Source organism: Leptidea sinapis, chromosome 2 (assembly GCF_905404315.1).
Source record: "Leptidea sinapis chromosome 2, ilLepSina1.1, whole genome shotgun sequence".
Classification (NCBI taxonomy): Eukaryota; Metazoa; Arthropoda; class Insecta; order Lepidoptera; family Pieridae; genus Leptidea; species Leptidea sinapis.
Window position 1 is genome coordinate 20343874 of NC_066266.1, and position 15955 is coordinate 20359828.

Genomic DNA, 15955 nt, shown 5'->3' on the forward strand with positions numbered 1-15955 from the left:
ACCTAAACATTTGTATAATAAAATTAAAACAAACAAAGGGAATCCGATTTATTACAACAAATATTATTATTTTCAATTTATTACACATTATGTTGCTTACTTCCAAAACAGAATTAAGCTTGCTAAAATTAATTTTATCTTTTACCTCCTGAGAAAGTTGGAAAGATATAAAATTTCTAATTAGTTATTCATTTTAAACTATTATTTTAATTTGATTTCTGCACGACGAGGGATATACCGAAGGAAAATCAAAATCATTGTTTTTATTTGATTCCGAGCGTTTTCATATTTATTCACCTTTTAAACCTTCTCTGGACTTCCACAATTAATTGAAGACCAAAATTAGCCAAATCGGTTCAGCCGTTCTCGAGTTTTAGCGGGACTAATGAACAGCAATTCATTTTTATATATATAGATAAATATATAGAATATTTATAATATTGACGGCTTGGTACTTTCTAGTTCTGACGAGGAGTCTGATGTTGAGTTCACGGACGGCGACATTGGCAGACTGCTGATCGTGACGCAGACCAGCACACGCCAGCCCAAGCATGACGGGTACGACCGCCAGGGAGACTGGTGCACGCGCACCAAGATCACCCAGGACCTGGAGCAGGTGAGCCACTAGTAACCCACAGACTATTATTACTACCTGCCCTGCGTCACAACCATGTACATCCAAGATCAGCTCGGAATTGCATACCGGCATAGTGCCGCTATGTTTCGTATAGGTTAATGTCGAGGACCGGAGCCCATCCTCCCCCTCCACCAAGAATTTACCCCAGGAGGGGCACTACCAGAGTCGTCGAATTCCTCCCCGAACATTCTCGCTCGGGCTGCCCGTCGTATTACAAAATATAATATGGATGCATTTTATTATTATGAATTATATAATCGAAAATCATCACCTTTTTGCACTTTATAGTGATTTTCATTATTATAACACTAGAAATAAGGGATTGCTTGTAACTTATTCAAGTAGGCTTCATAAGATACATAATAGCGTTAAGGGTAAATGTATTCATTTCTATAATAAAGTCCCAGCCACTGTTCAGGCATTATCTATATATAAATTTAAATTTTTTATAAAAAAAATGGCTCTGTCGTAAATCCTATTACTCCACTGTTGAATATCTAAATGATCGGACAGCCTGGGACTAGATTGTGATTATTTCATAGCGATAGAAATGATTGTACAATATTGTATATTTTTATTGAAAAGAGCGCTAAAAAAGAATCCTGGGAGAGTTTCTTGCGCCGCTTCTTCTCTCTCAGAGCGCCATTTATTTCCGAAGCGGTAGTAGTACCTAGTAGTTATTAGAAATGACATCAAAAAGAATTCTAAAGGAACCAATTTTGAGAAAATAAATGCCTTTTTGCCTTTTAGACGTTCTTATTAATTTCTGCACACACATACATAAGCAATTGAGACGGTCCATGTTGCTTGAAATCTTACAGCTTAGGGGGCCATCCATAAATTACGTCACATGTTAAGAGGGAGGGAGTGTGACATTGTGTGACAAGGTGCAGGGAGGGGTCACAGATTTTGTGACATTACATTATTTTTTAATTTATGTTCAAGTATTACAAAACTTAATTTAACATATCTACAAAACTTACAAATATTGTATAATTCTTTTATGTTTTATTGATTTTCATGCCTTTTTTGGATTTAATGTTGATTCTATTGACAAAGAATTTAAATGGAATAAAAGATAATTTCGGAATACTGCTGTTTTAATTCCAAAAGATTTCTAAAGATTGCGCAATCTATCAAATGTGACCTAAAAAGGTCACTCACTCTAAAAGGTGAGAAGCCTCTTACTGCAATCACAGGCTTCTTGGTGTGAACAGGTTGTTTGCTATTAGTCCATCCAAGATATTAGTGATCGAGAACATTATACACAAACATTACATAGTAATATGTAATAAAGTGGAAAACTTGGAAGTATATAGAGTTGTTACTACTCTATATACTTCCTACTCTTACTCTATATACAGAGTAGTAACAACTCTATATACTTCCAAGATTTGATTGATTGAGCAACTGATTAAAAACAGATGACTGATCAAACACAAAGTTTGAACACAAGACAACTCTATATTTGCTGTATAGTATGATTAGATTTGAATAGTCAGATAGTATACAAGTAGGCAATCTGTAGCGAGTTTAAAAAGAAAGTTATTAATTTATATTTTTATCACCACAGGTCATCACCGATGGACTCAGACGTTATGAAGAGGATTTGTGGAACGAATATTCGATGGTATGTCGAGTGCTGTATTTATTCATATTAATTTTCAAGCAGTTTAGTTGTTATATAAATAATTCATATATTCCTTATCCTAACTTAACTGAATATGTTTTGTGGCAGCGCTGAATGTCAGCATCTACCTGGGTAACAGTTTGAGTGTCAGTTGACGTTAAAATTAAAAAAAATCATCAAAACAATTACAAATTTTAGAATATATATTAAATTCACAACAGAATATATTATAATTTAAATATTAAATATTGACACACTTTTTACACAAATTATCTTGCCCCAAATTAGGCATATAGCCTGTGTTATGGGTTGCAAGACAACGATATATTTAATACAATACATACTTAAACATTCATAAATACATATAAACATTCATGACTCGGAAACAATCCGTATTCGTCTTATGACTGCACCTACGGGGGTTCGAAACCTGGATCTCTAGCAGGATTGCTAACCACTCCGCTATGCAGGTCGTTAGATGAAAATTGAAATGTTCGTCGCCTCGTCGGAATCTATTTATCAAGCTAACAACTCGTTGTAGTGTAACGCCGGATCGCAGTACCGCACCGTGTCGCTGATCAGTCGCGAGCAGTTCGAGGCGACCGTGCCGCCGGAGCGACACCGCAACCCGGTCGAGCCGCCGCCGCCTCCGCCGCACCGCGCGCCGCAACAGGTACGTGTGAACACTCCTTAATCTATTGATCATTTAAAAGAAAACATCCGGATGACCGAGATTTGCTCAGATCTTTAAGAATATACAAAACTTGAACAAAAAAACAACTAATAGGACATCTACCAGTGTGAGGCTCCTTTGCACAGGATGTCGGCTAGATTATGGGTACCACAACGGTGCCTTTTTCTGCCGTGAAGCAGTAATGTGTAAGTATTAATGTGTTTCGGTCTGAAGGGCGCTGTAGCTTGGGAAATTACTGGGCAAATGAGACTTGACATCTTATGTGTCAAGGTGACGAGTGCAATTGTTGTAACGCTCAGAATTTTTGGGGTTTTAAACATTCCTGAGTGGCACTGCAATGTAATGGGCAGGGCGTATCAACTACCATCAGCTGAACGTCCGGCTCGTCTCGTTCCTTATTTTCATTAAAAAAAATTAGTGGCATCTCAAGTCAATTTCCTAATATATTATGCAAATATTGGGGTTGAGCAGGTTATCAACTGTAAAGTAGATCCTGTAGATGGAGTCAAAACCTGACACATACCAAGATTTACCAACCATACTTCACTCAAATGGTTGGGTCAGTTCGAAGAGCGCTCGGACGGAAGAATAAACAATTTGTAATATTTCAAAGTGATAACCCTCACTTCAGGGATTAATTACACAATTAAAATTTATAAACAAAATTTACGACCGATACGGGACTCGAACCCGCGATCTCTCGCACTCCGTGCGAGTGCACTTCCACTGAGTTCTGCTGAGTGTCGAGTGACGGTATGTCTTGCTCAACTCTCAGGTTGTGGCTTCTACAGGATCTACTTTACAGTTGATAACCTGCTCAACCCTAATGTTTGCATATTAGGAAATTGTCTTGAGATGTCGCTCTTTCAAAACTAAACAATCCAAACGGAATGCGAAAGGTCGCGGGTTCTAGTCCCGCATTGTTCATAAATTTCAGTTACAGATTTAATTTAATTAATCCCAGTATTGCGGGATATCTTATAAGATATTATATCAACTTTAAAAATAACAAATTTATAAGTTATAATGTGTTTTTTATGGACAGAATGAGGACACCAGAGAACGCGGCGGGGGTAAGCGGCCGGGCCGCACCGCACGGTTCTACGCGGCGAGTAAAGATCCGCACGCTACAGACGTTATGTGAGTGTATAATCTACTTTATAATGTTCTGTATGTTCATAAGCACATTGAGGAATTTTCTAGAAACTGTGATATTCATAATGTTATCATGAGGAACACACATAAACTTGTTATGCCTACTCTCGGTTGGGTATAGGGCGATGTATATGCTTCTACAATATGACCCCAGAAAATGTACAAAACAAATGTGTTACGAAATTTAAAAGAATTTTTTAAAAACGTTTCTGTGGGAAAGGTTACTATAGCATAAATGATTTTCTTAATGATACTACAGACTGGGAATGAAGCGAACACCCTCAGGCTCTTTAATTATAAATGTTTATTGTACGATATCACATTGTAATCCATATTTTGTATTAAAAAAAAAATGCCCGCTGAGTTTATTGCGCCCATTCTTCTCAGGTCTGAGGCAGTCTTTTTTGACGTTCAATAAGTGATTTAGAATCCTATTTTGAATTTGAATATATTTTCATTTACTACATTATTTGAGGTGGATTCTGTCAAAAGCAACTTTTAACTTGTTGGCTGTAATGCTTAAATACATATTTTGGTACAAAATGATAAATGAAAAAATGAAACGATGAGTTATGATAAATAAAACCTTTCCTATTGAGTGGTGAATGATAACCAACTTTATTTCATTAAGAAAATTAATAATTATTTAAAGACAATGAAAATGCTACAATATCATGATCTATTCTGTCTTATTTGATTATTTTCTTATTCGCGTCATTATTCAAATTTAAAATAAATTGTAGATTGTTAACCGAGGGTCGAAAGAATCAATTCCCGAGGTATTTAGACACTCGAGCGCAGCAAGGGCGGCTATAGTCCGAGTAGGAATTGATACTTTTACCCGAGTTAAACACTCTACTTTTCATTTCGAATATGAGGAAAATAAAACTAGTTGTTTATCTAAGCACAGATTAGTATCCCGCCAATTTATGTCGACTTTTTAAATTTCAAATATGGAACTTACCGCGTAATTGTTGCTGTTTATTCCGCTCAAAGAAGTTTGCGCTAAGTTCACACTGGCTGTTTAGAAAGTCACATAGCCGGAGCAATTTTTTTTTATTAGTTATTTTTTACATAAAACTCTTTGCAGCAGTTCAATTTTTAAAGTTCATTCCGGCCCTTAGGTGGAAAGTAATTTGTATGAGTTTTTCCCCCTCTATGGAGGGAAGCAGCATTTTCCACCCAATAATCAGATCAAGACAGCATTACTTTCCGAGTAAGAGTAATGAAAATACAAATTATTTAAGTTTTCTTTCGTGTTAATTCTGCCAATATTTGTTTTTAAAACAATTCGACACGTGTTTCGCCTCTACGCGAGGGTATCCTCAGGACGTGTTGTCTCGCCAAAATCTGGCACGAGTCGTGCACGAAACACGTGTCGAATTGTTTTAAAAACAAATATTGGCGGAATTAACACTAAAGAGAACTTAAATAATTTGTATAATTATGGATTTCTGCAAAGTAACGCCTAATTCAATAACTTTTCAGTAATGAAAATGTAATTACGTAATGTTACCTAACCTTATGAGATCTTATGTGCGGTTAAGAACTCCTTTTTACAATATGTATACATTATAATATCTTTATATATATATAAATTACGTGACACGTTGTTTGTCCGCGATGGGACTCCTAAAGTAATGAACGTATTTAAATGGGGATTACTTCATCGAGTGCAGTTTAGTCCAACTTGAGAGATAGCATAGTTTTTATTTCGATTTGGCATCCATAATTATTTTTATTTTCAATATTTAATTTGTATGGACATATTTTCTTTGACGGAATTTATTGACGCACGCTTTGACAGTTGTGCTGTGAAACAATTTCATTATAAAAACAAGGAGCATTTTTTACGAAATAATTCCTGATAATAAGGAATATTATTGATAATTTCATAAAAAACCACTGACCTCTACTATATACCACTGGACTGGCGGCTGTGAAAGTGCTTTTGTGCCTGTTTGATATTCGCCATTTTGGCGCTGTTGGCCATGTAGCGAGAGTATGCGGTACTAAAACTATTGAAGACAACCTCAGCCAACATCGATCGATTTACAAAAAACAATTGTGTACTTTATTACGTTGATTCTTGAAGTATAAATAACACGGAAAACGAACGAAATTAATTTAAAATGCAAAAATACTTCAGAGTATTGCACGTTCCTTCGCAGCCATTTGTATTATACGTCAAAATTAGTTCTCCGGACGCCCGCAAGTGGCGCTTCAAATAGTCACAAAAAATTCGCAGTCAAACATATGGAACAGCCTGTCCAGTGGTATTTATACAGGTCGGTACGTCTGTCTAGTCAGCTAGTTATTAACATATAATATTCTGTTAACAGAAGCGTCCGTAAGAACAAGACCCGCTATGGAGTGAACCCGCCGGTCGAGCAACACGTGGGTTGGGTGATGGACGTTCGTGAGCATCGCAGACATCGCGGAGACAGCAGGTGAGTTACCATAGCTGATAATTACACGATTTTGCAATATTTATTTATCTTATATATAAAACTAGTGGACCCAACAGTCGTTGTCCTGTCGGAAATTTCGGACACACGTCTTAAATATGAAAAATCGGTCCAGCCGTTAGGACGAGTCCACTAAAATACGCTATATGGACGGAATTGAGAATCTAAACCAATCTCAAATACACTGGAACACACAAAAATATCATCAAAATCGGTCTAGCCGTTTTGGAGGTAGTTCAATTGTGAATGTAAACCATTCTTGAATCCACCCGAAGACACACATCAATCTCAAATTCACTGGAACACACAAAAATCTCATCAAAATCGGTCCAGCCGTTTAGGAGGTAGTTCAATTGTGAATCTAAACCATTCTCGAATCCTTTTGAATACACACAGAAAGTTTCATTAGAATCGGTCCAGCCGTCTAGGAGGAGTTCAGTGACATACACACGCACACAAGAAATATATATATAAAGATATTCTCGTGTCAAAATGCCAGTTACCTTACTCCTCCGAAACGTCTTTACGGATTTTTACCAAATTTTATATGCATATTCAGTAGGTCTGAGAATCGGCTACTATCTATTTTTCATCCCCCTAAATGTTAAGGGTAGTCCACCCCAAATAATTTTTTTGAGCATTTTTTTTTTATTTTATTATGATTCAGCATTGAAAAATACATACAAATTTAAATTTTCGCCCTTCTACGATCTACAACTATTTTTTTTTCACGATTTTTATGTCATTCTGTTCCATCCACCAAACCGATATAGGTTTGCAAGATGGCAATCGAATACAATAATTGTAGTACGATATATTTGGTAGATGGTTAGATGTTGTGTGATTGTCAGACCTACCCAATATGCACTCAAAATTTCATGAGAAACGGTGAAGACGTTTCGAAGGAGTTTAACTACAAACACCGCGACATGAGAATTTTATATATTAGATAAAATAAACTAATCTAAAATTAAAATATATTATTACCTATTTTATAACTAACACAACAAAGTCATCTATCACACTCATGTCTGACTTGATTGCTGAAAAAAAGTTATTATATATATATATTTTTTTTATTATTTATAATCGTTTATAAAATGCTCACAGAATGCCTTTATTTATTTATGGTGTGTGTGGATGATGCAGCTACTGTACTCAATAACTTTTGTATTAATTTACATTTACTTTTTTGACTTACTCGTGTAAAACATTGACTATTTGACGTTTGAGTGTGTTTGTTGCATCACTTTACATATTATATTGTAATTGAAACGATTTGTAAATCGATGGAAATGTAAATCTTGATATTAAAGAGTGGCAATGAGTTTCTTGCTACTTCTTCTCATTAGCTCAACCCTATAGCGGTAGATTCTATAAGAAAAACATTTTTTTTTGACATTCATAAGTGTCATTTCCGTGACCTACATGAATAAAGTGATTTTGATTTGATTTGATTAGAGCTAATTTACGAATAGTGTTAGGATAATATCAGATTGAACTTTGCTGATATCTGTAATAGTTACGGGTATAATCCCCTGGTCGCACTTAACGATTACAACCTGTATATACCGTTTTAGGGTTCCGTAGTCAAATGGCAAAAAAATTAGATTCGTTATGTCTGTCTGTCTATGTATGTCACAGCCAATTTTTTCCGAAACTATACTGTTGAAACTCGGTAAGTAGATGTATTCTGTGAACCGCATTCAGATATGTGTTCTCTGAACTGAAACTCAAAACTTTTTTTTCATCAAACCCACACGTATCTCTGTATAGGTCTTCAAAATTAATATTGAGGTTTCTAATATCATTTTTATCTAAACTGAATAGTTTGCGCGAGAGACACCTCCCAAAGTGGTAAAATGAGTCCCCCCCTCCTGTAACTTCTAAAATAAGAGAATGATTACCCTGCAAACTTCCACCGAAAATTGGTTTGAATGTGATCTAGTCAGTAGTTTTTTTTTAATATACTATTATTAAAACATTGATCAAAGTTACAACGAACTACATGAACTTTTGTATTATGTTACTTGCTGCTTAATGGAACCCTTAATGGGCGAGTACGACTCGCACTTGGCCGCTTTTTTATCTTTTTTCAATTTGTTGAAGCTCCTCGTTGGGTACATCTCCCACTCTTGGCTCCTCCCTGGGGTCCACACCGCAGTCGCTGCCAGCCTTCCACCATCCCTCGCACGGCCTGCTCAGAGAGAACCACTTCACGCAACAGGCCTACCACAAGTATCACTCGAGGTGCCTCAAAGGTATGTATGTCTGGATAGACTATCGCAATATATGTGAATTTGTCAAAAAAAAAAATAGCGGTGAACTGTTCACCTCTAGTTTGAGCAAGCACGCATACTAACACAAAGGTAACATCAAAAACCAGTCGGAGGCTCCTTTGCACAGGATGCCGGCTAGATTATGGGCACCACAACGGCGCCCATCTCTACTGTGAAGCAGTAATGTGTGAGCATTACTGTGTTTCGGTCTGAAGATCGCCGTAGTTAGTGAAAATACTGGACAAATGAGACTTAACATCTTATGTCTCAAGGTGACGAGCGCAATTGTGCCGCTCAGATTTTTTGGATTTCAGTATCAATTTGAACGTCCTGCTCGTCTCGTCTCTTATTTCACAAAAAAAAAACACTATGTAATTTAAAATAGCCTAAACATGTAGATATTCGATATATTTTTTTTTATTCAAAATAGGAAATGATGTCACTTATTGAAAGTCAAAAATACGCCTCAGACCTGAGAAGAACGGGCGCGAGAAACTCAGCAGGTTTCTTGTTATTGTATATAAGATTTCAATACAATCTAATTTAAAAAGTCTGACGGCGCCCGCTCCATTCCCAATCTGTGGTTTATTAAGAAAGTCATCATCATCAAAAGCATACATGATTTTATGACGATACGTCACTCGAATGGTTAGCTCAATTGGTTAGAGCACTGGCACGGAACACCAGTGGTCGTGGGTTCGAGTCCCGCATCGTTCATAAAATTTTGTTTTTCAAATTTTATTTGTGTATTAATCCTAGAAGTGAGGGTTATCACTTAAAAAAAAACATAACGAATTGTAAAGTAATTTTTGTTATTTCTTAATACATTTGTTTTTGAACATAATCTGGGATTTTGTTGTAAAAGCATGTACATCACCCAACAAAAGACTTACTAACTGGACTTAGCGGAGTAGTAGGTTAAGGTAAGTTAATATTTATTTATGGTGTTAACATTATGGTTATGACAGTTTCTAGCAAATTAATTTATGTACCTATGTGCATACATCACATTATCAAGAATATATTGAGAAGCAACAGTTAAGATGTTTATTTTTTTATGTACACCCATCCTTTAAATCTATTAAATATTCTAAAACAATTAGCTTATTGCCAACATTAAAACACTCAATGTCCTAATAACCATTATGTCATTCAAACGAGTGTTGTAATGAAATTCAGTACAACAGTACATTATCCGTTTTCATTACAACATTCGTTTGGATGTTGTAATGGTTACTAGGATTGGCTTTTTTAATGTTAGCAGTAAGCTAACTGTTTCAGAATATTTTATAGAGGATTTATATAATGGGTGTATGTATATAAAGTCTTGTATGCAATGTTGATAATAGTATCAATAACTATTAAATATTACGCCCTTGAACCCTTAATCAATTAGTGTTACGTTCCAGAACGCAAGAAGCTGGGCATCGGACAGTCGCAGGAGATGAACACCCTGTTCAGATTCTGGTCGTTCTTCCTCCGGGACCACTTCAACAGGACTATGTACAATGAGTTCAGGTATGCTTTCTTTTAAGGACGTCCACCCGCCAACTAGGACTCCACTCATTTGTCTGTCCGTATCACCACCAGTGGGAGGCTCCTTTGCACAGGATGCCGGCTTGATTATTGGTACCACAACGGTGCCTATTTCTGCTGTGAACCAGTAATGTGTAAGCGTTATTGTATTGTATATTGAAATTGCTGGGCAAATGTGACTTAAGTTCTTATGTCTCAAGGTGACGAGCGCAGTTGTAGTGCCGCTCAGAATTTTTGGGTTTTTTAATAAGCCTGAGCGGCACTGCATTGTCTTAATATCATCAGCTGAACGTCCTGCTCGTCTCGTCCCTTATTTTCATTAAAAAAAAAATCAATATATTAAGCGATATGTCGTCTCTTAGGACGCTGGCCAACGAGGACGCAGCCGGCGGGTTCCGCTACGGGCTGGAGTGTCTGTTCCGGTTCTACTCTTACGGCCTCGAGAGGAAGTTCCGCCCGGAGCTCTACCACGACTTCCAGATGGAGACCATCGCTGACTACGAGAAGGGTGAGTCAGATATTCCACAAACTGAACATTCCCAACCACATCCTGCGAATATTCGTATGTTTTTTTATATATTTTTTTCTCCATTTATTGTTCAAAACATCGGATAGGTACAGTAAAATTTCTACAAGGTACAAAACCCCTAAAAGGTTTATCTGGGCTAAGTAGTCGCTTGCGATTTCAGCGTTACATTATTATAATTGGACGTAATTCCAGAAAAACGTTCCAAACCACAATCATGTAGAAATTGAGTTGAAAACACAAAACCGGTCACGTGATTCATATTAACGGACTGACAAAAAATGACAGCCTCACTGTCAGTCTTTATATGACATCGCGTGTCAGTAGCCCAACCCACATGTATCGAATACACTAATTTTAAACACAAATTCCTTAAAATATGATGTTTGTGGCTTAGAAAGTTTTTCAGGCACTACATCCAATTATAATAATTAAATAATGGTATAATATTTACATTAGTCTTCACATAAATATGGTTGTTGTTCTAAAATGTTGTTTTTAGTAAGCCTGTATATTTTCCATTCATTCTATATAAATCTGTTGGAGATAACTGATATAACATAAAATGACCGCCATCTTTACCCATTATTATTCAATGGCGCATGGTCAACTCGTACCTAAAGCCTTAAAATAACATATATTAAATCATTTTTTTTTTTATTATTTATAGATTTCTTAAATAAGTGATATTAAATAAAAAGTAGGGGCTTGGCTGTATGATGTACACGTCTTTGACTTTTGAATGTCAACTGTAGTCTGTGGCGGCCATTTTATATAATATTATATAACCATCCGCCCTTACTAATTTATACCTCTACATATATCCCCTAATTCTCACTCTGTCTTCTTCTATTGACCTAAGTCAGAATGAGATAAAACACTCCTTAGCGGCTGTTTAAAGTTAGTGGACCATTATTAATAAGGGGGATAGTCTCTTGCTGCAACCGATGAAAACAGCCAGGCCATATTTATTACTTTAGTTAGTGTGACAAGCTACGTCTTACACTCGCGATACTGGTTTTTGACTTTCAATAACTCCACATCCTATTTTGAATAAAAATATTCGATTTGTATATTGAATGTCACAGATAGGCGTTTTCATATTATAGTAATATTGACTTAAAAATTAAGTTTAGAAAAGTTCACAAAATGGTGGACCAAAGTTGACAACTGCAGTGACAGCTACCGTGGACAATGACGTCATTACTGCGTACGAGTTATAGGAACACAGATAGTAATCGCTCGCTATCACAGTATATCTCGGTCCGTTTCCTTATATTCTTTATCTTGTCTCGCTGGCCTTAGTATACACATAATATAATTGTTAATTACCTAAAATAATTTGACATCTGATGTTCAGTGAAAGTTTTTAACTTTTATCATATTTTATTAATTTGAAGCCGATATTTCGGTGCATGAAGCGTGGTCACGGCGGAACTGCGGAGGCGGCGAGGAACTCTTGACACATTGACGCTTGACACTAATAGTACATCAATCTGTCCACACACAAGTGTCAATGTGTCAAGAGTCTCGCCGCCATATCATACTCATTCGCCTCGTTAGTACCCGTCATAATTATTACTAATGGCATGGCATATATTAATCATTATTACTGTTTCAGGTCAGCTGTACGGCCTGGAAAAGTTCTGGGCGTTCCTGAAGTACTACAAGCACGCCGGCGCACTCCAGGTGGATCCCAAACTGAAGGGATACCTTGCCAACTTCAACACCATCGAAGACTTCAGGGTGCTGGAGGTGGGTCTGGAACATGAAATATTTCTTGATTGCCCGTTAATCGCGTGATGTTTTAAGCAACTTTTTAAACACCTGCCCCCGGTGTAATTAAATGAACACAAGTGTAGAGATATCTAACCTTATCGTAAAAAAATAATTCTTAAATTTAATGTTAATCATTGTAATATTTAAGGAAACAAATTATGTATTGTGGAAATAAAATTTTAATTACCCTTACGTGGGTCGCATAAGGCGGCATAAGTGGGTAGCGCGCGATTACTTACAGGTTGCTCGGAAATTATATTATGAAAAATTGATTTATAGCGATTTCAGTTTTATTTGTGTAATCATTCCAAGAAGTGAGGGTTATCACTTTAAAAACAACAAATTGTTTAGATTTACAAGAGCAACATTTCAAGTCAATTTCCTAATATGCAAATATTGGGGTTGAGCAGGTTATCAACTGTAAAGTAGATCCTGTAGATGAAGCCACAACCTGAGAGTTGAACAAAGCATACAAGATGTTATCAACGATACGTCACTCGAACGGTTGGCTGGTCGAGTTCGTGTCCCGAATCGTTCATAAAATTATGTTTTCAGTTTTATTTGTGTAATTAATCCCAGAAGTGAGGGTTATCACTTTAAAAACATAACAAATTGAATTATATATTTTATTCTACCCGTGTGATTATTTAATGTCGCCATTGTTGGGCCACTCTGTATAGTGTGATGCAACTAAACCGTAATCGTAAAAATTAAACCAAATCTAAAAATTAATGGTATTAATTGTAATTTTGAAATTTTCAATGCACAAATTAAATATTAAAAAAGGGTTGTGTGCTTTTATGAAACCACGGTAAAAATTAAACTTTTTTTCAAAAAAATTTTTGGAATAATATTCCAGTAAGGATATAAAAATCGCTTTATCAATCTTAATTTTATACTTGGAAAATTGGAATGATAATGGGAAATAATAAAAGTAGACTAAGTCTCCAACTAATATTTTTATAGAACTCTGTGTCTTAGCCCTGGTTAAAAATATTGATTGAAAAGGATTAATAATGATGAAATTTGAATACTTTTGAATACTTTCAGTTCTTTTTCATGTATTTATAGATATACAGTTTACAATACATTTCAATCAATATTTTTAATCAGGGAGAGTAATGACATACATTAAACACTGGCAAACAACATTAACATTAAACACTGACAAAAACAAAAAATAACGTGGAGCACTGGCACAAATGAATAATAGTCTATACAGTACACGGTCACCTGCTGCGAACTATAGGCGCCGCCCGACCGTCACGCGACATGCAACACTGTGTGTCAATATTAGATTATATTATATTTTTATATTATGTAATAAAAGTTGCACTTTAAAAGAAAAGAAAACTTTTGACTTTCATAATTAGTGTCATTCCCTTGACCTGCATGAATAAAGTGATTTTGATTTTTTTTAAATGTTTTTTTTTATTGTATTGTGTACAAGTTTTAATATTTATAATTTGTAGCCCCAACTGAACGAGCTGCTGGCGAGCCAGGGCCCCCTGGCGCCAGGGAGGGGCCCCCACGCGAGGCCCTACGACAGACATCGCTCGGTGTCTGAAAGCGACCGTCCACACCACAACAGGAATTACAATAAGTTAGTAGAATCAACTTTAACTTGACACAACCTTCTTGTAACCAATTAGTCTTTAACCCTTAGAATCCTGATACTCACAAAAATAGCACAATTTTCTTCAAGCAAAAAAAATCAGAGGGAGGGTCCTTTGCACATGATGCCGGCTAGATTATAGGTACCACAACGGCGCCTATTTCAGCCGTGAAGTAGTAATGTGTAAGCATTACTGTGTTTCGGTCTGAAGGGCGCCCTAGCTAGTGACATTACTGGGCAAATGAGACTTAACATCTTATGTCTCAAGGTGACGAGCCCAATTGTAGTGCCGCTCAGAACTTTTGGGTTTTTTAAGAATCCTGAGCGGCACTGCATTGATACGGACAGGGCGTATCAATTAACATCAGTTGGACGTCCTGCTCCTCCCATCCCATCAATCCCTTATTGTCATAAAAAAGGCAAGATAGAAGTAGTAAGCGAATCCATTGTTACTGTAACCGTTTTAGATTTACAAGTCGTCAACAGTCAGCCAATGAACAACTTTCTAAACTACTCGCTTGGTACCTATTTAACTAAAACAATTGTATTACTAGGCACAGGTATATGCTAAACGCTTAAATTTTTTTTTGTTTAAATGATTTTTAATTGCATAAATTAGGACCGATAATGCTATAATATTGATAAATATCAAGTTTTTATAAATCGGAAGAAAAAATGAGATTTAAATTTATACATTTTTTAAATGAATTTTTTATGTTGCAATTCTTATTTTTTTTTGAAATTAGTAAAATCCTGATAACTCAAATATTTTTCACTTTAGCATAATGTCATCCCTATAATCAATCACCTAACGGATCGAATACATCGAATTACCAATAATAGTCCAAGAGGCAGAGCCAAAAAGTATCGTGAATTTATTATGCCTGGTTTTTTCTCATTCTCGTGAATCGTATCATAATTTACACAATATTATACTTCTATCAGTCAAGCGGATATTAGAACAATGGTCTCAGGTGCACGGTCAAACATGTCGTGACCACCGACGTAATAAAATCAATTTTTTAATAAACTAATTGGTGTGTCCCAATAGGACGTTGATTGACTATCATAATTTTGATTTACATGTTAAAAATCAAAAGTTCATAAAGTGTCAGCCTTAAGAAATTGATTTCATTATGTCACCTGAGAAAAAACTAGGCTTAATAAAATTAAAAAATAATTTTGTCGTTACTATGGGGACATTAAATAAACACACGGGAACTACTTAACTGTAATCATAAAAAAATATTCAAAAATAAAATACATAATCCACCTTGAAAAATAAATTTTCCATGATATCATTTTGGAACATCCTGTAAGAAGTCTAGGTGCCGCGCGCTAGCGTAGGCACTAACACCTGCTTCGTGTCGTCATATGTGACCACGTAAGGGTGATTAAGGTGACACTAAATGCCAGCGACCTTGAGCGATATAAGTTCACGGCTGCCGGCCCGCCATCTATGTAACAAAGCCAATATTTTTTCTTGCGTGGAAAACAGTTTATATGCTTACAATCCTCGTTATTCACTACTAATCTGAATAAATGAACCTACACAAAAAAGTACAAGCTATAAGAATAACTTTTCTGAGAGAAGTACCAAAAAAATGCGTCACGCCATGCCAAAAAACTTGTTTAA

The 15955-nt window shown here is 36.0% G+C and overlaps 1 protein-coding gene across 1 annotated transcript in view; it reads left to right on the forward strand.

Moving 5' to 3' along the window:
* The window catches only part of LOC126973496 (la-related protein 1), a 30171-nt gene extending 15839 nt beyond the window's left edge, over positions 1–14332 (forward strand). Inside the window, exons 4-11 of the mRNA XM_050820825.1 lie at positions 463–616; positions 1793–1809; positions 6459–6566; positions 8694–8845; positions 10273–10381; positions 10762–10907; positions 12547–12680; positions 14177–14332. Coding sequence (XP_050676782.1) covers positions 463–616; positions 1793–1809; positions 6459–6566; positions 8694–8845; positions 10273–10381; positions 10762–10907; positions 12547–12680; positions 14177–14332 — 976 coding nt within the window. The remainder of the gene's footprint in view (positions 1–462; positions 617–1792; positions 1810–6458; positions 6567–8693; positions 8846–10272; positions 10382–10761; positions 10908–12546; positions 12681–14176) is intronic.
* Positions 14333–15955: the final 1623 nt, after the last annotated feature.